The sequence below is a fragment of the Struthio camelus genome, chromosome 1 (assembly GCF_040807025.1).
Source record: "Struthio camelus isolate bStrCam1 chromosome 1, bStrCam1.hap1, whole genome shotgun sequence".
Classification (NCBI taxonomy): domain Eukaryota; kingdom Metazoa; phylum Chordata; class Aves; order Struthioniformes; family Struthionidae; genus Struthio; species Struthio camelus.
In genome coordinates, this window is record NC_090942.1 from 50,396,473 (window position 1) to 50,423,914 (window position 27,442).

At 36.4% G+C, this 27,442-nt stretch overlaps 1 protein-coding gene across 1 annotated transcript in view; it reads right to left on the bottom strand.

Annotated features, from left to right (window-relative positions):
* Nucleotides 1-13,271: 13,271 nt before the first annotated feature.
* DCN (decorin) overlaps nt 13,272-27,442 on the bottom strand; it is a 38,226-nt gene continuing 24,055 nt past the window's right edge. Inside the window, exons 4-8 of the mRNA XM_009674557.2 lie at nt 21,400-21,613; nt 21,073-21,186; nt 19,715-19,808; nt 15,152-15,290; nt 13,272-14,053 (exon numbers count right to left, since the gene is read on the bottom strand). Coding sequence (XP_009672852.1) covers nt 13,859-14,053; nt 15,152-15,290; nt 19,715-19,808; nt 21,073-21,186; nt 21,400-21,613 — 756 coding nt within the window. The 3' untranslated portion in view covers nt 13,272-13,858. The remainder of the gene's footprint in view (nt 14,054-15,151; nt 15,291-19,714; nt 19,809-21,072; nt 21,187-21,399; nt 21,614-27,442) is intronic.

Consider the following 27,442-nt stretch of genomic DNA (forward strand, 5'->3'; position numbering starts at 1 on the left):
GGTTTGCTGAATAATATCTCCTTTCTAAAAAGTTGGCTGACCCTATCCTTTGTTAGTTGCTACTTAATTCATTACTACCTGAATGCTGTATCAGATTTTTACATTACTTTTCCTGGAATTGATGGCAGGTTAACAGGCTTGTAGCTACAGTATCTAACTATTTGTAGTACTTGAATACTAACCCTGCGCTGATGTTCTGGTATTCCCAAATTCATGAAAATGGACGGTAAATAAACTGAAGATCTCTGGTGGCTTCTTAAGGACGTTTAGGTCCAATTTATTCTAACAACCCAATTAAAGAGTATTTATCACTATAAATGTTGTATAATTTTCCCCCTTACTAACAGAAAGAACATAATCTTCCTCATCTGATAAAAGTACATCAACCTACTGCTTTCCAAATGCAGAGAAGGATATTTGTCAATTTTTTTTCACGTTTTTAATTTTACCCACTGTGTTGTGTCTACTTAGTTGTGGTTTTATAATGTTACTAGGATTTATTTTGCTCATAGTAAATTTCAGCTTCCTCGGACTATCTACAGCTGTGCTGTCTGTGGATCTGTCTATGACATCTTCAGTGCAAATCAGTTTCATTTTTGCCACAATGCTAAGATGTACAGAGATACTATTTTATATGTTGTATATTCCCCCATTCTCCATTTATCACTCACATTTCTGTTTTCTTTCATTTTTAGTCGCATTTCACTTTTCTATTGAAACAAACAAGCTTATGGCAAAAATTGGCCTTTTTGGTAGCAAAATCAGGGGAGGAAAGGTACTTGAGGGCAATCTCATAAATTCTTTTTAAGTATAGGTATTCTTATTTTTCTTCTAATTTTTTCCTCTCAGACAAATTTGCTCATCGTTTTCCTGTTTTGGGATATTCAGTTCTGAAATGCTGGCTGGAAATATGCTTCTGACCATATTAAACGGTCAGCTTTGGCAACCACCAGATTCCAATCCAGTGATTAACTTGTCTTTGCTCATCATAATGAGGTCCAGAATGGATTTACCTCATGCTGAATGCAATACCTTTTGTGTTAGGAATTGTGCACTGTTGAGAAACTCTACTAATGCTTTATTGCGGGCTGCACAGCACTGCTAGTAACACTTCACAATATAAGACTTCCTGTGAAAAGGTATTTTTTTATGATAAGTTACTCCATCTTATCTCTGTTTAAGACTACCTTCATCTTCTTGTGAGATACAGACCAATCTTTTTATAAATGGTCTCAAATGCTGTATTGTATATTCTTCCTCCTGAGAAAGAGCAAACATAGATGTCTGTCTACATGTATGCTAGGAGTCTAAGCATTCCTTATGGTCAATGGAGATCTACTAAATAGAGTTATGGAGCCTAGAGAGTGACTGAACTCACTTTAACACAGGCACCAGGACAGGATTTGTTTACCTTGGGGCTTCAGTCAGTTGGCCGTACCAAGGCATCTGCTGCTGTCTAAGGTGCCTTAGACTGTCCACATGGGGCAGAGTCACATGGAGCTGAGCAGCACAACATAGGACCTCGAGGAGACCTGTCCTGTCCTGAGGTAGTGGCAGGGCACATCTAAGCAGTTCAGAATGATGATCAATACCTACATTTAGACACCTGAATTGGTATCTTGGATCTCTGATCTACAAGACAGTCTCTTAGATCGACTCTTGAGGGAAGTCACATACCTAGCTCACACATAGGTATCTAAAAATCTGTATCCTAATCTGGACTGTAATCGTATCGTGTGGGGGGTGTGTGTGTGTGTGTGTGTGTATGTGTCCTTTGCTGAACTCTTTGGATCCTATTCTCAGTCTGGAGAACAGGACAAAACAAAATAAACAAATAATACTGCTTGCCAAAGTCCTTTAAGCTGCTAATGTTTGCTCAGCAGGTGCATGTAAGTATAATTCAAGATTTAAGTACTGAGAGATTAAAGTTATATAGAATCTATTTTTCTGAAGGATTACTGAGGACTTGCCATTCATGATGTTTAGACTTCTGATTATTCCTGCTCAGATTTTGAAGAGGGCAAGGACTTCAGTTTTGAGAGAGCAGTTAATGGTGGCACTAAAGACTTGTTTAAGTTTCCGTATGGCATACGGCTGTTAGAAGTGTCCTAGTATAGCCAGCATGTTTGGAGTGTATGTATATTCTCCAGCATGGCCCCTGGCTGTCCCTATGGGGGGGGGGGGGGAGATCTCTCTTAATCCTGCGTTATTTATGCCAGGTCCTCCGGGAAGTCTCAGATACCCAAGGATGCCTATCTGTGAGCAACTGAATTGATCTGTAAGATACTGAAAATATGTAGCTTGTTTGCCCAGCACATCTGTCTCTGTTGGCAGCTGACACGAGATACCATCTAGAACTTGTATTTGCTTCCTGAATTATTTCTTAATATTTCTTTGTTTGAGATAAGCCATATATTAGCTATATTTTAAAAGATTACTTGATTCCTTTGGTCATGGGTACTTCAACAGAAATATAAATAGTCCATCATTATATAGCTATTGAACATCGTTATATAGCTATTGAACAGATCAGTATGGAACCACCTCTTGCCCTACTTCTTCAGTCATGCATGATAGGCCTCATTTGTTCTAGGCTAATCTACTGAAACTTTGTCTATTGGGTACCTATTGGTCAACCATTTATATTAAATCAGCACATTGTGCCAAGCATATTATAAACAAATAAGTAATCAGCCTGTGAAACATTGCATCCCTGACTAGACTGGATTTCTAAAAGTTTATCTGAGAAATTTGAAAGCCAGACCAGATGAGCTTAGATATAGCTCTCCATCAATATATTACATTTTAATTGAATTGGCCCTGCCCTGGTCAGAATGCTCATATATTATCTTATTAGTAATGGCAGCTAAAAGAGACTGTCTATGCAATGTCTTAAATTCTGTAAATATAGATTCATAAAAAGTCACCTAAATGCCACATTGTTGCTTTGATCCTCATGAGATGAACTGGAGAAGAGAGGAAAGGATAAAGTGTTATTTTCAAGATTAGAAAATTCACATTAGAGTTCAAGAGACTAGTAAGCCCTTCAGTGGACAGCATTGTAAACTTAATGAAAATATCATAAAATGGTCCTAGATATATGTGATTATGTATAATGTTGATTACAAGAGATTGCTCGGAATCTGTAGTAAAATACAGGATAGATCCTTTCTTGAAGTCATAACCTGAGACAATAAATAGATATGGTAAAATCCTCACTCTGTGTAAACTATCTGAACTGTATCTGCTCCAGCAAAGCTCACAGACTTATTTTAGCTAAGGATTCAGCCCTATGTCTGCAAAGAAATGTCACAGAGATAGTGCCAAGCAAAATGACATGTACAAGCCTGGAGACAAATAGTCATGATCATTCCCCCAAAAGTATTTTCCATTTACTTACTGTGTCTGAAAAAATATTACCAAAAAAGCCAAACCACACAATTACAATTCAGAAGACAGTGTTCTGCTTTCATTGTTTCATCACCTGAGTCCTCACTGGGTTGTTCCCTTTGGTTTTAGTCAAGCAAAGCTTTTAAATAGATTTTGCATATACTTACATAAGTTATAGACATTAGAAAGGATAGAAACAACTCAAGAGAGATTCTCAAGGTTTGCATCATGGGTTTTTATGAACTTTTTTTTTATTTACACAAGAGTGCTTGAAATTTAGTTTGCTCTCCATCCAACCCAAGAAGGGACAAACTGTACAAACACTTTCCTCACCCTGTTGATGGAGCTTTATCTGTCTACTGACTCAGACTTTTTTCTTTACCTCTGTATTTTTCAGACTTCAGGAAACACTTACCAGATGTATCATGGTAACCATGTGTATTTATGTTTGTGTGCATGTGTGTCTGTGTGCTAACTGACCAACTGATTTTACTCTAAAGCTATCCCTTTAACCACCCAATAATCTCTTTCAAGCCTTCTGATTTTTTTTAATGTTACAATGTTACTTTTGTATGTATAGATATATTATAGGAAAAAGCAGAATAATATTTTCAAAGAAACGACACCTTTTTGGAATAGCAGTATGCCTGCTGCGTTTAACCTACAGAGAATTTCTTTCCTCTTCTCTTGAAAAGCTGGGTTGCAATTTCCTTTGTAATCTATGTATGGAAAGTAATATATTGCAATCGAATATTGCAACTCCCCCAAAGTCTCTGATAGATCAGAACTCCATTTTATCAGCTGTTGTTCAAAGTTAGAAAAAGACAGATACCAGCTTTGCCATGAAGGGCAACTAACTGAAGTAAAAAAAAGGTTCAGATTAGCAGGAAGGTAGCAACATTGTCAGTATTTGGTAAGTTACATGCAAAATATTAATACTACCAAATTTAAAACTATTGTATATAAGCAAATGGATGACATGCCTCCCTTTTGGCTGTGTGTACACTAGTAAATCAGACAGTGCGGCAGGCACTGGGACTTGATTGTTGATACCCTTAATTTGCTAGAATGGGCTATTGCATGATTCTAGCCTAAACTGAACAATTCCTAGGCATGGTTTGCGATTTACCATTTTCATAGACAGTTTGAATGAAGCTATTCTGTTGTGGCGGGCAGGGCAAGTAATGCCAGGCCATGCTAGTTGGTTCAGAGCCAGAAAATGGCACTACTTCATTTAATAGTGCAGATGCAACTTTGGACTCTGGAATATAATCAGGAACATCAAAAAAATGGGCACTCAGCTCCCTAGTCCTCTTGACTTGGATGATCCACAGATTTTTACCAGATTATAATTTCATTGTTTTCATCATTCTCTCAAAGTCTCTGTATTTGTTTGTATATGTATGTGTACGTCACTCTTGTTTTAAATAAAAGTTTTGATGAAGATGCATAAATTGTTTTTAATTTGCAGAAAAGAAAAAAAAATGTTCTAGAAATAACATGTGATTCCAAGTTTCAGTACGGTAATAATTTTTAAATGGAAAAGCTGGTTTCTCCTAGAAATGCTGACACAAATTTAGCTACAGCAGTACCAATGAGTAACACTATAATTTAGGTCATGTTGATATCCCATAGATAACCATAATAATATCGCTAAACCAAAATGGCTCACCAACTGCTGTACAGCAAAATCCACTGCTCCTGTACCTATCTCATGAAAGCAGCCCGAGACCTTCTTGGTTTTTTGAGCTGAGTCTCATACATTTATAATAGCTTTGCTGGTGAATGAAAGGGTTTTGAACTGCTTGTTAGCAGTTAAATCTTTGCATTTACCATGGAACTTTCAGCAGAAGAGTAATTGCACGTTATGAGGGTTTTTCTGAGGCATGCAAATGACGAAGAATGAGCAAAGCCAGTATTGAGTATATGTAAGCCTGCATCCTCATGTCCCTTACATCCAGACACACCAGAGAAGATGTATGTTGCCTCAGACTGCTGACCTTCCTAGATTCTTTACAGGCCACCAGGGAATAGGCAGGTGATGGCCAGTGACGTTTTGACTCAAGGCATGGTGGAGGAAAGAAGGTGCTTGCTTTACCAATGAGTGCAGTATCCTTCTCCTCCTGAAAGCCCCCACTAATGTCTTTTCCCATATCCACATCCCAAAACATTTTCAGAAAAGGCATATGTGTCCAGAGTATTGGAAAACAGGATTTAGGTTCCTAATTCACTCAAGAACATATGCTGGAAATGTTACTGTGTGCCTCTGAACTATGTAAAGGTCATCTTGTCTATGTCTGAATTGCCTGATAAGGTAGGAGCTGAGCCTGTCCTCAGGAAAGCACCCGTTTTCTGGTGTCTCTGCCTATGCAGCCTCCTCTTATTGGCCCAGCAGCTGTACTTAAACTCAGCTCCCAGCCTGAGCTGTGCTGTAGGTGTGCTGTGCCTGGTTTTGTACCTTGCTAGTCCAGACATTATCTTGTTGACTTGCATTCTGAGCTCGTCCTTGAACCTACCTCCTTGATATGACCCCATTACCAAACTGTTGGCCAACTCTAGCTGCAGTCACCAAAGCTGTCCTGCTCTTTGTGATTGGGTGCTGCAGGACTGTGCACCTTGATGATGAAGTTGCTGCCCTAGCTTGTGTGACTGTCGGATACCAGCTCTCCTGCCCTTGCACAGCAGCCTGCACTTGCTGCTCCCTAATAACCAGCTCGGGCAAAGGGCAAAGGTCTGAGCTAAATGCAGCTTCTGGGCCAGCAGGTGGAGGATGTCTAGGTATAGGGAGGCCCTATATCTGACTGGTCAGGGTAATTAGAGTACTGTGATGTATTCAGTGCCCTGATATGAGTTTGTTTGTGTCCTACCATGCGTGCTCTCCTAGGAGACTCCCGTACCAGCTCAGGAGCTGTCTGCGAGGCACCAGAGTAACTAGAGAACAGGCAAGACACAGTGCACTGTGGTTACAGCTACCAAAGGCACTCAGCGTGGTAGACAAAACTCCCTTGTCACACTTTCTTCCCACCTAATCTTTGTGTTTCATCTTCAGTAGAAGGGGGTGTAGTTCTTTTAGCTAATAAAGTTTTAGTCATTTTTCTTCTCTCTCACCTGAACTGGGAGGGAGAAGAGGGGGCTAGGTTGAAATCCTCAGCTTCCTCCTCTGCGCTGCAGGTCTTTGGTAAGATGGGACATGTCTTCCCTCTTTTTTATTCATGCTCTCTTTTCCTTGTTTTAGCTCTGCAGTGTAGTCTAAAGTCATTGTGCAATTGAATTTTTCCATAGTGCAAGCATAATCCCACTACTTAAAATGCAGGGAACACAACAGCCCTGTGAGTCAGAATTCTGACAATGAAATGCAAAGGAAATATTACCATTTAACTGTAATTCCTTTGACAGCAGCAAGGAGCCCACCTACGTACTTCTTCCATAATTTAATCCGTTCGACCATTTCTGTTCAACAGGAATTCACACAGTCTGGAGTATCTCCTTGTAACCTGTATATGTAATTTCTCCTACTAGATGTTAAAAATGATTGGCATGACTTTAAAGACCTTAGTGCTGGAAATGAGCAGTAAGGGACAGAAAAGAAAAATAATATCGAACAGGTTAATATTTTTTGTTTAATTTTGGTGATGGCATTATGAAATATTAAAACTGCCTGAGGTCTGGAATCTCTAAAATGATCTCCATTAGCCAAAACTTCAAAGACACTGCTTTGTTTCAAGACTTCATTGCAGCATATTCACTTTCTCCTTCCACATTAAGAAGATGTGCATGGGCAAACCTCTGACGGATTATTCTCAGAAGTGAATAAGCCTTTTGAAGCAATTCAGTTGTCTGGAGTTCTTAACACAAGCAATATTTAGAATGATTCTGTCTTTCATGTCAAGATAGGCTTATTTTATGAATTTTTAAATTACATTTTCAGCACTCTGGGATTTGACTTATAAACGTTTGATTCCTGAGAAGATTCAATACCTTGAAATTAAAAAGATTAAAGCATTAATCAGTAGAGTACTATATGATTAGCTTAATTGGTTCTGAGATTTCCTGCTGAAAGGAGTCTTTCTAACGTGCATTTAGTAGCAGACACATGGCTGCTATTTACGTGCTTTTATAATGGAATTTGAACACTTTCAAAATGTTGGTATGTGGAGAGGCATTAGCCTAATTCATCTCAATTATTCATTTGGAAGTAATAATCCAACTTACCCGAACTTAAATTTTGTAAAAATAGTGGCAAAATCCTTAATTTATTTCACTCAAATTTAATACATATTTGAATACATTAGTTGAAAATGAATAATAGGTGTAAAAATGATATATAATAAGTGACATACATACCTTAATGCTTTTGAATCAATAACTCAAAAATCTGGAAAAAGTACTAACATTTTCCTTGATTTCGTGTTGCATATGAAAATAGAAATTTAACTAAATGTTAAACATTTATACAAAAAAGACCATCCATTCTGCCAAATGGTAGCAACAATGAAAAATACCAATTCCAAAGCGTATTTGTGGAACTAAGTAAAATATCATACCTTTTACCATCAGAAATAATAATTTGCCTGTAGGCAGTCTTCTCTTCTTCAGGGCTTGAGCCAAAGACAGTAATGGAGACAATGCTTTGAAGTTTCTTTGTTTGCTTATTTAAAAGATGCTTTTCATATTTAAACAATGGATGGCATATTTCGTTTGTTTTCCGTTCAAATTTGAATGCACATCTGTAGATTTCAGCTCATCTAACTGAAGTCATTGGAATTACTAATGTGCCTTAATATTTACAGACTCAAGGCTTACAATGGTTGTTATTTTGCTAAAATTTCACTGCTTGCAGTTCTGTGCTGCTTGCTGCAGCCTGAGGTGTTGATTCAGAGGTTTGAATGTGTTTACTTTTCGTTCCCTCAGCAGATTCTCTGATTCTGTAATTAGTTCCTGTCCTTTCTTAATCTTGTTTTGTTATATTATGTTAAAATCTGAAAAGATGTGTACATATACCTAAAAAGTGGTAAAAGAATACCACTGTGCATAATTTTGCCCCATTGCATTCCTTCTTCAACACATGGACATTAATTTAATCCCAGAGCATTAACATTTGTCTTCTAGATATGCTGAATTAAGACACCAATACAGAGGTGATCTCCCAAGCCTTCAAGGGTCATAATGTACGTAGTGAGTAAAAGGACAGCCAACAAAAGAAGTCTTTGAAGAAACTCATACCACATCTTAGCTATATCTCAGAAAGGAAAGGGTGGAGTTGCACTCGCGAGTGCTGGCATCCAAACTGATCCCCCGGCACTTATGGTGTGAGAAGAGCCCTGAAATATGGGAGTTGTGGCAGGACAACAGGCTGTTTTATGTCACTTTAAATGTGTCCGTTGAGGAATTTGTGTGTTGTGTTGATTTTATTTCAAAAACTAAATTAGTTTTTGCCACTTTTCCAGAGATGCACAAATCTCCTTATTCTCTTACAGTTGGAGCTAATGGGGGATAGGGATCTACTGCCTCTGCGCTCATGTGTGATGTTCTGTGCTAAAATTTATCAGGTATTTTTTGTTTCCACAATTTCATTTTGAAGAATTACTTAATATTGGACACCTCACAGTCCAGGTTTGCTCTTGTATAAGCTCGTCGTTAACATGCTCCTTAATTTCTCTTTCTCATTATGGAATTACTTCCAAGTGAATCAGAGCCAACAAAACCACTTTGTTCTCATTAAAAATTTAGGAGAAAAAAAATCCACCTAGCAATAGCTTGATGATGACTGTGGAAAATATGGCCACTTTTTAAACAAAATGATAGAGATCTCAGTCAATTCCTACAGTAAAACTGACTTCAGTGCATTGTGTAGCGTGCAGTGTGTACATTCAGAGAGAATGAATTAAAAACATCTATGTGCAATGCAATGCAAGAATATTTGCCTATGGATGTATAAAAATGTGACTGAATTCACTCTGATTTAAAAAAAAATCACTCTGATTTAAAAAAAAACAAAACAGCAGAATAACTGTGAATTCACACAGCCTCTTTTCATAAAGCCTCATGAACTTATTTTTTCTTTCTGGTTTCACAATTAATGAATAATAACTTTGTTACTGTACCTCAGTGACACTAGATGGCACTTCAGAGTAGTGTTGGGATCAGAAAGTCTTTTGTATTCTTTTCCAATTTTGTGTGTGATATTACAGATGCATGAAATTAATGCTATTCTCAAATAGAAACTTAGTTCTTCAGGCTTTCTCCTAATTTATATATACTAATCTGCATTAGATAATACTATGCATTTAAAAAAAGTAAGAAACATAAATGGAGAACGACTATAACAGAATGGTTATACCTACACCAGTAGGTCAGAAAAGCCAGATTATGGGTGAAAAAGCTCCCACCAGACACCACTTGGAAGATTTGAGCAGCAGTCTAGGGAGGGAACTGAGGAGGATCTATGGGCCTGGAAAGCAGAGCAAAACAGTCTGTGTAGTGTCTCTAGTGAACAAAGAGGTGATCCTTTCCTGAGAATCGAACCAGAAATTATGTTGTTTATGCAACAGCAATCAAGTTTATGATCTCTGAACAGGATCTGGTGAACTTTAAGCAAAACCAGTCACCTCCCTTTTGGCCTTAAAAGCCAAGAAAATATGAAGGGTCTAATTTATTTGGATATTTTGTAGTCAAGTTTTGGAAAACAACAATTTTCAGAAATATTTGGTTTTGCTAACAAAAATCCTGCATATACTTCTGGAAAAGCCTAAATCTGAGAGGTATCATTAATGACAAAAAAGTGAGGAGGACACTACAAAAGGAAAAGAATAAGTTTGCAGTATTGCATTCAAGCTAAACTAGGCATTATAAAGGTTAAAAGGCATTACTAATTCAAAACATCATTTTCACTTCCAAACTTATTTAGTCAATTCAGTGAAAAAAATAGAAGGGCACTATTTTCTTTGCTTAAAAATCTCTTACAGGGATTTTAATTGACACTGTAATAAAGTTTATGAATGGAGGAAAAATAACACATTTGAGTATCACAAAATAGCAGAAAATGTTGACCTTAATTCTGAAAAGCTCTTTAAATGGGAGAAAGTGAAGTCCAAGCTTTCGCTTGGGTATATTTCTAAGTAGTGTGACGAATTATAGGTATTATTAATTAAAGATGTCATAAAAGACATTTTTGCCTCTAATTTTATTACTCTGGCTCCTTTACCACAGAAAGGATGGAATTTAAATAATTGTTCTGAGCAAACCTGTCTTTAAAAGCAAAGGCAAGCAATGGCCATTATTTTAGTGTGAATTTTTTTATGGTAACTTTGTATTTAGTGGAAGAAATAAGAAGCTTCTGTAAGTCAGTTAAATTCTTCTGATGTTCTAGAAGCTGAGGATCCGTCACTATGCCACTTTTTTTTTCTCATATCTCTTGTTTCAGTCAGCTTAAATCTGCAAATTATATGGATATGCCTCATCATAAGCACCCTAGGAATGCCTATTCCTGCATTCATAGTTTTGTAGCACTCCCAAGTAAGGGTCGCACTCTTTGCCCATAATGTGGCCCAGGGTTGCAGGAAGGGCAGAGATGCCTTAGGCTGCATCAGAAAGACAAGAATTTTATTCTTTTATGTATTTGATCCAAATCCTACAGGTTATTTTATGGTTGTTTATGCTTTTTATACTTTATGGAGGGATTGGGGGGATGCACTGTTGGGCCTAAAGGCTTCCTACTTTAGCCCTCTTTCTTATTGCTTTCTGCCCAACTGTTTACTGTTTTGTTTCCTTTCTTTTCTTTTCTCTTTTCTTTTCCTTTCTTTTCTTTTCTTTTCTTTTCTTTTCTTTTCTTTTCTTTTCTTTTCTTTTCTTTTCTTTTCTTTTCCTTTCCTTTCTTTTCCTTTCTTTTCTTTTCTTTTCTTTTCTTTTCTTTTCTTTTCTTTTCTTTTCTTTTCTTTTCTTTTCTTTTCTTTTTAGTGGAAGAACCATCTGTTCTGTATTTATATGAAAAACAGTTTAAAAAGTGTTGGGCTTACCAACTGCTTTGAAGACTTTGCAGATGCTGTGTCTGAAGGACTCTATGTGTGGTTTGGACGCACTTAGGAGAAGGTCCAGTCAGTTAGACGTTGTTAGGTATGGCTTCACAACTTACAGAAGACCAAGAGTGTTTTTACACTTCTGTTATGAGCTTGTTCAGGTCTCATGTTATAGGATTTCTTTACACAATTTCATCGTAAATGCCTGGGAATGAGGAAAGTCTCATTACGTTTGCAGCCCTGGCTTGTTATCAGGGAATGCATTTTATGAGAAATGGGTTGTGTTTTAACACAGAGGACATGCATGTTTGGTATAGGACACACCATGGGTACTACATGGACAGAGGAGGACCAGGCTGGGACATTTTCTTCTGGATTTAATGTTGATTCTGGTTTGAAAGAATCTCTTCTCCTGCAGAGATTCTAAAGCCATGGAGAATATGTATATATGTTTATACAGAGTATTTTGTAATAAGTAATTTGTATTATTCATTATATAAATCTCTTCCTGCAGAAGCTGTATCTGTTAATTTGTACCATGTGCATATAAACTATGTGGAGTCTTTCCGACTAAGAAAATGCCTCTGTCCTCTACTAAATGCAGTGCATAGCTTTCTGCATGAGCTCTTCCTGTAAATAATATCAGATATCCAGTGACGAATGAAAGGAAAAAATAGTTCTAACTGCTGATATTTTTCCCCTCCAGTGACAAAAGGATGTCATATACTGTTAGTTTTATTTAAAAATAACACCCCAACATGAGAAAATCAGAAGAAAAATCAGATGTAAATGGGGTGAACTCATTGACCACATATGTGAAAAAGATATCAAACAAGGGTGCAATAACCCTCTTTCTCTAAGTAATGGGTATTGTGACTTATTATCATTTCCAGCTATTTGCTGTCTAAATAAATAACAACTATAAAAAGAATATATTATTTCTTTTATTAAAAAAGATAGCTATGACTTAAGCATGGAGAAGTTATTTTTCTGGTTTGCAAGGGAAGAGAACTTTCACACAACTTATTTTAACCATTGCTATGCCAAAGTTGTTCATTTTTCTGGACTTAATAATGAGTAAAGTTCTGACACACTATATAGTGCTATCAAAAGAGAAAATAAAGACAAACACTTTGGAGTTTGCCTGTATTACAGTATTCTTTAATATAAATGACATACAAGTTTTACAAATTAGAGAGATTGACTTTGGAGAATTAAGAGGCTGCAGAAGACTATTTTAGTGTGACATTTGGACTGAGAATATGTTTAATTTTGTAGGTTGACAGTAGAAATGTGCAGCCTACCTTTGATGTGCTTACTACCCACTGATGTGGGCTGAAGAATCCCAGTCTGTAGAGGGCTTTCAAATCATTCTGAGAAGATACTTCTATGAATGATGTCCCAGCAACTTTCAGCTAGGCCTTGTAGTAATTTCACCTCATATTTCACTACAGTTATAATTTTGCTTATAATCTGAATCCTACAAATTCTTCAGATGGGGAACCTGTATATCTCTACTTGGCAAATAGAAACGTAGTTTAACAACTGAGAACAGTAAGGAATGCTAACCAATGTACATTGCAGAACAAGTGAACAGTGAACTGCTGTTATTTTTGTATATATACATGGATTGGTACTGATGGCTAAACTCTTATACCTTACTCTGCAATGTAGTCTCACTGAAATCAGTGAAACTGCTCTTGTGACTAAGGTGAGAGGCATTTGTCCTAGAGAAATGTAGTTAATGAGATCCAGACATAGGTTAAATGTTTTGTACTGCAAACTATTCATCATTTTGCTCAATAGGATTATGTTAGCCTAATCCTGACTAGCATTGCTCAAGAAGAATGGCAAACTTAAAAGAAGTATGTGTACAATATGACTTTATTTTTCCCAAAATAATGACGTTAGCAACAATTTTATTTGCCTCTGCTAAATAGATACATTCAGACTTAGCTTAGTGTTATAGTGAATATTTTTAAACCTCCAGGGCTTGAAGTAAGTTTAAAGGAGCTAACTCTCCCCAAGAATAAAAAATAGGTTGCGAGTCATCTTTTTTCTTCTACCATTTTTCTTGTGTGGCCATAAAAATACCCTCAATAACTATCTTTTTTTTTTCTTAATATATCATAGCTTGACAAATATTTACTCCGAATCTCATATACAGTGGAATCTGAGAACCTGTAGCATTCAGCAAACTGATAAATACCACAGAAAGCATGCTGGAAAAGAAGGCTGAAATAAGTCAGATTAAAGCACAGTCGGCAGTTCTTTTTGATGGTATGCTTGATCTTGTACATCTGTAATGATTTGTTTATTTTACATTGGTGGATCATCTCCACTTTACAGTGAAGCTTCTGGTATTTGGCTTTAATTGTTAGCAACAATTTTTAAACAGGCCTATTACAACAGGTACTTTAGCTGAAATACAACCGAACCCCATCTTTAGAAATCTATTTGTAATTTCCAATCTGTATCGCAGAGCGTTCATGGATACATCGGAAAGCAGAGGGCTGGATTTCCCAGTATTGCACAGGGTTGCTAAAAAGACTCACACCGGAGTAGGTAGCCTTTTTGGTGTTGTAGCCAAGAGGGCAAAAGTCGTTGATACCAACCGAAGCAATTTTGTTGTTATGAAGATAGACTACCTGAAACGTATAGAAGTATGTAAGTGAGTAATAATGCTAAATAGTGTAAAGAACATAAATCATTTGAGGTTACATAGTTGGTAAGTATTGTACAATACTATGTAGTGAAACAATACAACATTTTTCTCAAACACATGCTTTATTCTACTTATTTTTTGAACTATAATGATTATACCCAATTAAAAATAATTTCTAGAGAAAAAGTGGAAACTGTGCAACAGAATCCAGTAACAATATTAACTTCTGATCTTACTAGAACTGAAAATAGAGTCACAGATGTGAAAATATTAATATAGTGCTGTGATTCAGAAACATGTACTATATATAAAGGATCTGTTTGGTGTTCACTGGTTTCTCTGAATTTCTAACACTTTCATTCAATATGAGTGCAATTGTATAGGACTCAGAGACAAGGCAGTCACTAATGATGGCTTTAAATTGCTGATGGATGTTACTTTACTCCAAAATCACCATTTCTGATGAATTTTCCCAAGCCACATGCAAATGATGACTCGTATTTGGGAGTCTTCATTCTTTGGGAGCTTTCTTTTCAATAAAATCTTACTCCCACTGAAGTCACTGATTGTAACTGATTCCAAAAGGACTATATTTCCAGCTGTTTAAGTCACACGGACTTTAAAAACATTGCTGATGTGAAACACACATTGCCTCTCTTTGCTCCCCGAAAGCATAATTTTGTGGGATACCAAGGGGAAGGTTCTTGGGAAAGGTTGAAAAATGTCACTGAGTAGAGCTGAAACAATTGCAACAGAAGAAGTGTTCTTAGAAAGAAGGTTACCTGAGCAAAGAGGCAATAAAAATACACAAATAATGTCACATCTGTTGTGTTCCCACAGACACAGAGATACAAATGCACACCTACAGATCTATATAGCTCCATGCCCCCCTCAAATCAGAATAGAATATAAATCTTCCTTTAATTTTCAATTTTTCAATGCATATTCAGTGGTTTTTAAAACTTGCGTCAGGCTGCCTTTTGCACAAATACTGTATATTTTGTTCAAAATCAAATAGCCATAGAAATATCATTCAGAATCTTCAAAATGTTGCCCTATGAGGCAGTCTGACAAACCATACCTGGATATATTTGTGTTCACCCAGCCCACCAGGTACTCTGGGAAGTTCATTGTTGTTCAAATGAAGCTCTCTCAGATGAGGTACATTGTTCAGAGAGCCGTTTTCAACTGAAGAAATACTGTTGAAACTAAGACCCAGTCTGAAAAAAAACAAACGAAAAACAACATAAAACCAGACAATCATCTTTCATAGGGTAATTGCTTCTATACACTACTGCTGTACTATAGACTCGGCTGTTTTGCAGAATTATTCACAAGATTCAGAGTTACTATGGAGAACTAGTTTAGATAAGCATATTTAGATAAGTCTGACATCTGATGTGAACTATTACAATATACTGATATCATCCAACTTGCGTTCATGGCACTTTTTATATTTCAGTGACTAATGTCACTGTAAGATGTACTGTGCACCTCAGTGGGAACCAGTCTTTCTTTAAAAGCTGAACAAACGTTTCTTGCACGACAGTAGGAATACTGGCTGTAACTTTCTTTGTCAAACTACATGGCCCAGGGTCACCAGCACTATTAATTTTAAATCTCCACCACTTTCTAAGACACCAATGTAGTTATAGCCATTTTACAGACTGGAAGCTAGAACTGAGTCATACGTATCAATCTGCTCAGCAGTGGACAGGAATGGGACATACACACATTTCTCTTGGGTTCCAGAGCTTTCACCAGAAAATCATTCTTCCTATTTTGTACATGCACATTCTGGGTTTATGAGAACAACTTACGTCCAGCTTGTAAAATCTGGTCCTACCTGTGCATTTCTGTGCTGATACTACTTAGATTTGCAGTCACTAAACTATTGAATCTTTTCCAGAGGAATTCATCACAGAACTTACAAAATCCTGTATTTTAGTAAGGGATTCAGTAGTTATACTGCAGGAGTTGTCAGCAGAAGTGTTGCCCTTTGAGAAACTGTATCTACAAAGGTGAAATCTACTTCATCTAGTTTGCTTTATCTTTTTTCTTCAGGCAACCATTTTTTAATTTCCAAGAAAAAATTGCTCCGAGATTTATTAATTACTGAATCATTTACAGAATTTAATGAAAGTAAGCAGAATCTTTATAATAATGTACCTTGCTATGGATTAATACTTTTAGAGAAAGTCTGATTCACAATAATCTACCACCTGTAATTCTTCGTGGCCTGTGCCAGTTTCAGAAGCCATAATCTGGATCTAGTATAAAATCACCAAGCAAAAAACTCCTGTTCGGTCTTTATGGCAGAGATGTTCCCAGAAATAATGTTATCCAAGAATGGAAGCACATTTTATATATTTTCTTTTAAAAATAAACCATCAAAGAAATAGCCTTGATAACTAGTATTGTATAACACAAAGTTACAATAATACTTATTTAAACACTGAAATGTCCTTAAACTAGTAAAGGATAAATGAGAGCTTAATAAGATCTCCCACTGACATCGACAGGGATTTACTTCACTCAGAAGTGCAGCTTGCATTACCTCATATCCTTACTAAAATTTGATCATGGAACAACTCTCACAATTCTCATTTTTTGGAACAAAATTTATTTTGAGTACAGTCCATCAAGCTTTAGTAAAGTGTGGGGATTTGATCCTAGATGCGCAATTTGTTCTGGAGACCTACAAAATTTCTGCAAAGGACTTCAGTAATGTGTATTCATAATGGATGTTTTTAGAAGGATTAGAACTAAACATTTTGGCAGATAATTATATAAATTCTTGGTGGACATATATGAGAATATATTTTCACTAGATATTCAGGTCTATAAGCAGGTGCGTCACACCCAAGAAGAAGAGCATGAGAACAGCAGGTTTGGCTTTGATATTGGTCTGCTGAGACGAAACTAATCACCTTGCACATCCTAAGGATGGACAAGATCCAACTCTAGAATAGCTCACGCAAGGAAAAAGTCTTTTAGGGAAAGAGTAAAAACTGGAAGAGTCTGAATAAAAATGGATCTAACTCTCACAAGCAGTGAAATTATGTATAATTACATCTCATCTAAATGTGTTACAAGAGAACCCAAATGAACTCTCAGTTACTAGAGGCTACGTTTCCAAATGAAATAAGAAAAGATTAGTGTGTGAAATATAGACTGATTAAGAGTGTTAGGAAAGAATATGGTCTCCATCTACCTTCTTTTCCCCATGGGGGTAAAAACTGAGGAAGCTGGGAAATGACTCTTGCATATTAAGTATCTATATATTTATTACATATAATATAAAAAGATGTCTATATATAATATATATGCACTTTATCATATGCACTTTAACAAACTTCATGCAGCTGAACATCATCATTATTTAGGACTTGATACAACTTCCGCTGTATGTAGCTAGATCTTTCAAGTAAACTTTAATAGACTTCAACAGATTCTAGACTTTAGTAACATCAGTTGTGTAATGTGTATAACTTCCTGGGGAGCTCTGTCTTGCATTAAACCAGTAGAGTCTTTGGTTTAAATTCATGAGATTTTTTTTTCCACTGAAGCGCTATGAGAAGACTTTTGAAAGACTTAGGGGTAATTTTACGAGGAATATAAACAAACAAACCAAAAAAGGACGAATATTGCTGGTCTACTAGAACTCAATAATTTGAATGTGAATAAATAAACTACAGATGTATGCTGAGTTCTTGCATGAAGCATTCGACAGTTGAAAACATCCTAACACAGAGAGTCAATAAACTGACCTGTTTCTCAAAGGTTAACTGCGCTTTCGGGCAGCTACTACACGGCTGGGCAGGGCTGGCACAGCCCAGGAGGAGAGTGCTCTGATCCCATAGTGGTGTTCCTGAAGTCTTAGATTAATAAATAAAAGATTTTTTTTGGATAGTTTGTTTCTGCGGGACTGGTGAAGTGGTAAAATAAAGCATACTGCCCCATAAATTTATCCCACATGCTGATCTGGAGAGAGATTCCCGTTGCTCCTTCCTTTCCTCTATTCTGTTGCATCTAACACACTCCTTTTTCAACAAATCTGCACTCTGTCTAATTTTTCAGCTTTGCAAAGGAGGATTTCCAACTGTATTTAGGTTGCCTGATTGAGCATGGGCCATTTAAAAGTTGGTGCCCTCTCTGAGCAGCTCCACACATCCACACCGCGATCGACAGTATCTTGTTCCTCAATTCAGTACAGTCACAATGGGAGCAGCCCAAGTTCAAATATTTTTAATAATCCATCAGCACTTCCTGCATGCAACTTTATGTTTTAAGACGGAATTGCAACAATGTTGTCCGTGTAATGGTGTCTGTACTGTTTTCCAAGGGCTAATGTGAAACTGCAGCAAATCAGGTTATGCAACTGACCTACCCACGCTACGGGAAATGATATTCTCCATCTAAGTAATTAAGATCTCATTTTAGTTTCAGAAGGTTTCTTTATCATTTCTGTGGAAAATAATATATTTTATACTAAGATGCTATTGTTAACAATTACAGTTGCATAGTCCCCTAATCTGTAATTACAAGATTTTTCTTTTTTCATGAAAATCCAGGAGCAGACCCTTTTTTGGAGGAAGGATGAATCTGTGATCAAATCTGAACATCAGGCATGTATTGAAATACTTTACTTTACAAGCTCTGGAAAGCTTTTCTAAGCCTTATCACTTGGAATGACCACAATCAAAATATGCAAATTTGTATAAGTCATACATATATCGTACTGAAAGAATAAATATACTTCAGTGCGCTAAATTTTAGTCCAGACTACTATAAATAGCAGTAAATTCAACCCCTGTTGGCTGATAATCTTTCACTGATTTCTCTTCTCTGCCTTCATTATGACAATCAGAACGGTTAAGATAAAGATCCAGGAATCGTAATAGGACAGTCTTTTAGATCAGCTAAGATTCTTTTTTCAGAGAAAAATTGTAAAACATCGTAGCATTAAAATGCCATTAATTATGGGTCCATATTACTGTTATTGCATGTTATTTAATATGAACTAGTTCATGAATAGTACTGTGTTTCTATGACTGCTTTTCAGTAGTTCTCACATTTTCCTACACTTAGAGAAGTTTATTCAACAAAATATTTACAGATTATCAGAGTATAATCATCCACAAGGTACAATCACACCTTTTCATACATCATACTATCTGCTTCTTTTTTATCACATTATTAGACTCATTGCACACTTCCTTCTTCTGAGAAACAGAGGAAATACAGTTAAGAGCATTTGTGGTCCCTGAGTGTTTTTTTCCCCCATAAGCACTGCAATATTCCATAAGACCTGCATTAGCAATCCATGGAAACGCAATGAAAAAAATATGACAGATTTGATCAAATTGTAATTTCCCTCTTTATATAATGCTCTTAAAAAACAAAGAAACCTTTGTTGTGGACATATATCACTCATAATTGAAATTAGTTGTGAAGTGTGGTTAGAAAAAAAGATGTGCTTCATTTTGCCAAGTCAGCATGCAAGTCCTCAGAAACTTTTCCTGCTAACTTCTACTTCTTTCAAGATGATCATGATGATGAAGTAGAATGTTTTCTAATTGTATGTGTAGTAGTTATAGTTTCAACTAAAATGTGTGTGTGATAAGAGGAAATAAATTCTTACTTAGCCAAGTTGGTGAGTCCAGACAGGCTATCAGCATCAATTTTGTTGATTTTGTTGCCATCAAGGTGAAGTTCAGTAAGGGATGGAGGAAGTCCTGAAATAGACAATATCATCAAATTATGTTTGGTAAAATTGGATTTTTTATTATTTTTTTAGAGGTCTTGATTTATGTTATATTGAGACTCTTTTACAGTAGTAGAAAGATTTTTACCACAGCACAGCCAAGATCAATTCCATGAATTACTAAACACTGAAATATCATTAATAAAGACACAGGAATTGTTTAATTTACATGTTGAAAATATTTCATTTAAACAGAGAACTACCACAATCAGGGAAACTTGAAAACAACAATTTTTCAAGTAAGAATTTATTTGGAAAGAAATACAATCTACTTTCTAGGGTCATCATGCAACACTTAATTCTTAAAAAATAGCTAAATGACATTCTTCACAGTTATTAATTTTAATCTTCATTATTGTATAAATGGGACATATATAATTGTGTAAGAGAAAGAGCCTGCATTTTATCCAGGCGATGCACATGCATAAACTTGCAAACATTTGGGGCCTATATATTTAAAAAATAACACTAGCAGCAAAAGAGGTTATAAAGATGAGGGAAAATGATTTTAACCTTGGATAGAGCACCCACTAGTCTGAAAATCCTATTTATCAGGAGAAAAAAAATGGAATCAAATATTTTCACTGTCTGAGGTCCCCCAAACGAACAGCCAAAACAGGAAATGTGGGAAGAAAGGAATAACAACTAATATTAACTTTCAAAAAGGTAGTGCTATTTCAAAACAATCTTCTGGCTGAAGTATGAATAAATTGACTATAATTTCCTCTAGGTCGGAAACATGTTGTATATCTTCCCCTTTTGAATAGGTTATATTGAAGATCTTTTTATTTTATAGTAATTTAAAATGAACTACCTTTAAAAAAAGCAATTATTTTTGTTTTGTACAGGAATGGCCTTTTGGCTCAAACCCACCACATGGGTTTATGTCTGTGTAATGTTGTTCAGGTTCAGAAAGAAGGGCTAGAGGGTGAAAAGATTCTTCCACTTTATATTTCTGCTGTGAGACGAAAAAAGTAAAATGACATTAAAAGGCTTACCTTTGAAAATGCACCTCTTGTGGAGCTTCTAATAATGGAAAAATAAAATTTGCCAAGCAAATAAAAGCCAGCAGAAAAAAAAAAAACCCTCTCTTTTACCAGCAGCTAAATTATGAATACTTTAGGAACTGACACATAAGGCTTCAATTATTTCTTTATTTTTAAGTTACTTGGGCTGACTAGAAGTTATTATATTTTAACTGCAGAAATCACTCAAATATTCTTTGAATTTCTTACCTTTTGGGATGCTAGTAATGTTGGTATCTGCGATACGGATATAGGAGAGCTTCTTCATCCCCTGAAAAGCTCCATTTTCAATGCCTGAGCTCTTGAGTGGATTGGTGCCTAGTTCTGCCAACAAAACATGTTTGTGAGCTGAGCTGCAGTGTATGCATCTATATCTGCTAAACTTCAGGTGCCTACCAGGACAAAGCTAATTTGGCGGTATAACTTACTGGAGCATTTCTTAGCGTTTCACATACAATTACTCTACGTGAACTAAGAAGAATATCTGGAAATCTCTGTACACCGGGTTTATTTAGTTATAATTTCTTATGCGCGTACCTAGAACAATCACTTGATTCAGTCCATTAAAGACAACTTTCCTCAATTTGGTGATCTCATTCTCATGGGCACGTATCTCCTGAAGAGACTTTGGCATGTTTTCTGGAAGTTCCTTCAGGTTGTTCTTGGACAGGTAAAGTCTTTCCAGCTTCTTCAGAGGAGCAAAAGCAGCTGGGCTTATTTTGCTGATTTTATTATTAACAAGGATCAATGCCTGTGGAGCAATAAAGAAGGACATCTTAGATGACCACTAGGGAAATTATTTTAAGAACGAAGCATTAAAAAAATTCTAGTGTATCATCTAGTGTAAAAAATCCTTTTGATGGCCAACCAAGTGAGCTGAAGAAAATGTAAGGCAGTACTAAAATAAATAGTCTGAGGGTTTCTGAAATAGTGGAAGGTAAACACGACCCGCAGAACAACTACAGGTGGTGTCTCATTGCTGAGGTACATGCAGCTTCTGTCAACATCCATGAGAATCGTAATTTGTAGCCAGGACGAAGTACAAGCCTTTCACTTGAAAGCTGTGAAGAACAAGTCATTCACATAAAATTAATAACATTACCACTTTTATTTGCATGTCTCTTTTCTTTTGTGGGGAGGGGGAAGAAGAAGGGAAGTAATTGTTTCTTTTATTGTGAGGATTTTTTTTTACACCTTACCCACCATCATAGGTACATCCTATCTATTTTCTCCTGAACATTCTGTGACTGAATACAGTGAAGGTACCACCTTTCTTAATAAATATATACCATGAAGGTACCACCTTTCTTAATAAATATATACCACTATCCTGTTAGTCTTACAGATTGCACTTGGTAGATTTCTGTTTGCTCATTAATATCTGCTTTTGCGAGATATAACCTTTTTTTTCTTAAAGTAACTTAGTAAGAAAGTTTCTTACTGTAGTAGCAATTTGAAAATTGAAGCCTCATACTGTAAGTCCTGCAGTTAGGAATCATGGATCATATTTATTCTGCCTAATATTTCGGAGTCTCATCTAGTTCTGTCAGCTATTACGATATCCAGACTCAAGGCAGCCCTCTGCAATGTCAGGAAAGAGAGGCTTCTATGACAGCTCACTTAGGTCCCTGAGATAGGGGGTCTGCATATACCTTTCATAGTACTACATTTAGGAAATTTTGCAGTACTGTTAACTCTGTTATTGTTTAACCATGACTTTAAAATAGAGAAGAAAGTCCCATTAATGTCCGAATAGAAACATGCCTAATGGAGAGGATTTCACATATGACAAATATGACAATGAATCTTTTCCTTCCAGCTGTTTTCTGTCTACTTATCTATGAGACTTACAGCGTTGCGTGCTTGTGCAATGAATGAGATAGAAGGGGCTGTATAGACACAGAGGGCATTGCTTATTTATTTTTATTACTTGAAAATAGTAATAAATAGTAATAAACAGTTTTGTTTACTAGCTCCATCATATTGCTTTCAGAAACATAAGAAAGCAGTTGCTGCTATACCACAATTTTTGATGTTGCATATATTACAGTTAACATTCAATGTATTTTAATATATTCTTAAAATTTTTGTAATTAAACTTCTATCTGTTTCTTGGAGGAAAAAATGAGCATTTAACACTTTCAGTGATCAGTTAAACATTTAAAAAGTGTCAAGAAGTATGTCAGTGACTGTGGCAGCACCTCATTGTCACAAAAATTGGAAGAGAAGTGAGAAGATAGTTTAAAATTGTATTTGATGATTTTTTTCCCCTCGAATAAACTCCTCTTGGAGCTTATCCTGAGCAAAGCAAACACCATTTTGGCTATAGGTCATTTCACAAGAGCTGTGCATATCTGGTTTTAATTTTGTGTGCTAGCTAGCAACACCACATTTGTGAGAGGAGGTAGAAAAGGTCATTCACAGTTCAGTAGAATATTTCACCCACAGTAAGCCCCTCCTAAAATAAGCACACTGGCCAGTGGAAGCTATGGCTACAGTTCTCTTTTATTTGAATCTGCATTGTAAGACGTGCCACGAAGGCACACCACTTGCGGTTTCCTAAGAGTGACTGCTGCCAGAATTTGGAAGTAGATGCATCTTCCATTCTTAGCATAGTATAGCTACCTGCACAATATTGAGACAGTTACAATGAAGGGTACAGCTTAAATTATGTAAATTAGTGTCTTTCATTGTTTTTTCATAAATAGGATGACTGCATGTGCAACTGCTAATTACATCCATTTTTTGTTGATTTTATCATGGATTTTTTTTCATAAATATCTCAGTCAACATTCAATGCGTTTAGGCTAATCAGCCTCTGAAATTATTATCCTGTGTCCTGCTTTGTACGGGTGGATAAATGTATTTCAGCTACAAACTGCCTTAGCATCTTTTTCTTTAATCTGCTTTAACTTTGTCTCCCTTTTAGAAAATTATTTTCTGGGGTTGATTATTACAGCTGATAACGACATGTGAAATATTTCTCACTGGGATTACATTCAGTTGGGCCCTGTAATGTAAATATTCTGTGAATAGCTGATGTTAACAGAATTGCTAAGGCTCTTCGGAGCAGAACTGCTAGTGCTGACCAGAACCAGAAACTATCTAGGATTGATCTGTTCTGCTTTGCTGTTTTCTCCTGAATATGTCTATGTCATCTGGGGGAAACACATAGAACTGCTATTTTATTCAAACATTCAGAAAGTCGTTCTCATTTACAAATGATGGTATCTACCAAAGGTGTGTTTGAAAATAGTAATTTCAGCGTAGCAATGTATGTATGGTCATGTAAGGTGGGAACGTATCACAAGCCTGTAGTTTTCAACATTTTTTGTACCAGGACATCATTTCCCACTTAAACCCCTGCTGTGTAAGTCCCTGCTCTTGCTGTTTTAAGCCTGCAGTATTTTTCACCCTGTTCTGTAGCTCTAAAAAAAAAAAGAAAACATATAGTATGGAAGAGAAATTTTGCTGTCTTCCAGACGAACAGCAAATGATGAGGATAACATAGCAGCATAGCACCTGGCAAGCCATACCCATGTGTTCCTTTTCCACTTCACAGTAACTCCATTATAGGCAAGATTTACAGAAAGAAATTATTAGCCTTGGAGTGAAATTGCTTACTTTTCTCTGAATGTGCCCCTTATGGTTTGCTTGTAACAAAAGTTAAAATCAAAATAAAATAGATTAAAATAAAAAACTCAGGGGAATTTAGAGGTCAGCGAAAACAGGAACTAGAAGAGAAAAACCTAGGGAAAACATCTGCAGGCAGTGCTATTGAGGAAGTGATGTTAGGCAAAAACATGCCACATGGACTAAGTAACCTGAATAAAGCACAGATGGCATGATAGGTCATTATGTTCATCTCGTTAAAGAATAACTGTGTATACAAACTTTGTGCAGAGCAAGAAATTCTAGGAGGGAAAATTTAGGGTCAACATCAAAGTGCTGAAAGTGCTTGAGCCCTGGGCCACAGCTAGCGGTTACAGTGCTGCTAGCTGGGAACTATTTGGCAGATGAAAGAAATGTGGCAATACTTGAATGGAGCCACAGGCATTCATGCTTCTTTCAAAAATCCACTTTCTTCCATGTTTCCTTTCGTTTCTTTTGGAGGAGGAGGGGAGGAGAAGATACTTTTAAAATAAGCTTACAAAAACAAGAAAAAAAAGTTGACTTATATCACCAATTCTCAGTGAAAAACCTGAGCATACCAACATATAGCTTTCAGGGTGACATGGTATGGGTGCTGAGTTATTTAACCAGAGGCAAGAAAAGAGGTGAGAAAGAAGGAGAAAATAAAGAGGATCAAATAAATCTGATATCAAAGACACCATTTAATCAGGACCAGAGGGTCTGTAGCAGTTTTCTATGGATAAGAGAAAAAGTAGCTTCCATTCTCATTTTCCTGGGATAAAGTCTTTTTCCCTTGTCATATGTGTCATGAAGTTTCCTCTTGTACTGTAAATATTGACTCTGTTATGTTATTATTATATGTTGCACTACAATAATACCTACAGACTATGCTGTCATGACCACTAGTTTAAGTGGTGCTCAGAGAGCGGGAAAAAAGGCCAAGCTTTGCTCCAAAGCTGGTTTAGTTCTTTCTGAAACACCTCTGATATTAGTGTAGTAAGAAAAACAAAAATCACTGTATGACAGGAATAGATGCTGGCTCAGTTGAAGTCAGAGGGAGTTTGGCCGTTTACTTCCCTCTGGCCTGGTTTCTGCCTCAAATATTTATTCCCGGAAACAAAAAGGAGGATTCACAATTCAGGACGATTTTGGAACGCTTGTTGGCATGCTCTTGTCAAAACACACACTGACAAATTGCACAGGGAGTGTATGGCAATCAGGTAAGGAACTAGCATAGGACTGGCTTATATTTTTTGCCTTGACTGGGGGGAATAAATCCCATTCTTCTAAAGTAGTACGATTGTGTAAGAATCTCAGGGGAGTGTGCTGTGGGGTTGCTACCCTTAAGTCTGTCCTTCTTAGTTTAGGAGAACGGTTTGAAGAGAGAGTCTTGCCAAAATTAGAAGCGAACTGTAAAATGATCAGCAAATTGTTATCTGCCAAAACACATCTGGTTTTCCAGCTGGAGATGCTGTTCTTACCTAACATCAAATCTCTAATGATGCATGCAACCTTTGGGGTTTACACTGAGAAGTCAATCTGCTGACCTGATGGAATTTCTTTAATTTCCTAGGTTGTTAATTATATTATTACCTGCTATTTTATTATAGTGCTGCTAGGAACAGTAATGCCTTAAGAATTGTAAGCTCAAGACTCAGACATCCAAATAAAAATAATAAGAATAAATATTGTTCTTTTTGTTCGCCTTATGGTTTCGGTCATTAAATCATAATCATATTCTGGACATACAGTCAAGCTTTTCTGCAAAACTGTTAGGACTGGATACACACTTAGGGGAAAAAAAAACCCCACAAAATAGAACTTGACTTTCTTGTCTAACTGCATCATAGAAGGAGATACGACTTTACAAACTAAGCACTCATTTAAAAATTCATTTAAAAAATCATAAACATTGGCAAACCTGAAGGAACCAAGAGCCCCTGAGTACAAGGAGGTCTCTGAATAGAATTCCAGATGTCATGTGTCCTAAAGAGCTCATGATCTACAGAGCTAAAGCAGGAAAAGGAAAAAGGTAGAAAAGGCCATGAAAAACATGATGGTAATGTGGTTCTTTTTTGTTTGCTCCTTAAATTCTTTAGTGGGGTTTAATGAAGCGAACACAGCTAAGACGAGGAAAAAGGGATGGCATGGAAAGAAAAGGGAAAAATGACAAAACTCTGAGGACGGAGATGGAAAGGCATTGAAACAACAGCTTGTCAGTACAGAGGAAAGGAGACTGTGCAAAGCAGTTCGCTCACATCCTCAGTGCCTTCTTGAATAATCTCTCTAAGCCAAAGAGCCTGCTGTGGATCTAGTTTTTACAAAGTTTGAGCTCTCACTGATAAGTATTGTGCAATATGAGTTGCACAGATGACCAGGGAACAGCTGGGTCTTGTGAGAATCCCCACTCTTCTACATTTTTGTTACTTTAATAAAAAATAATCCTAATGTTCTGGCATTCCAAAGAACCTTTCAATCCTGTTCCTGTCTACTGAGGCAAGCATTTTTGTCATCTATCTTATCATAATTTATTTGTGTACTTTATTTTACTGTTACATTCTATAGAATTTCTTTTTCTCTTCATCTTTAGTTTAGTATTCTAACTCCAAAATTTTGGGGCCTCTTAGTGTTTTATTCTATTGTTTTCCTCACACTAAAAGATTTTGTGCCCTCTGCACATTAAAAACGTTTTGCATGCGTGTTCGGTGTTACATATTACCTCTTGCTTCAGTGGAAAATCTCAGTTGTTAAGCACAATGCAAAGCAGAGTCTGAGGAAATGGTGTCTCTCTAAGGGAGTGCTGTATGTCAAAAAGATTAACCCCCTTTTTGCTCAGAACTTCTGTCAGAAACCTACAGATGCACCAATGAAAGAGAGAGAAAAAAAAAAGGTATCTCTCATGCCTCTTCAGACTGTTATTGATAATAAAGGGAATAGGGTTCAGAGG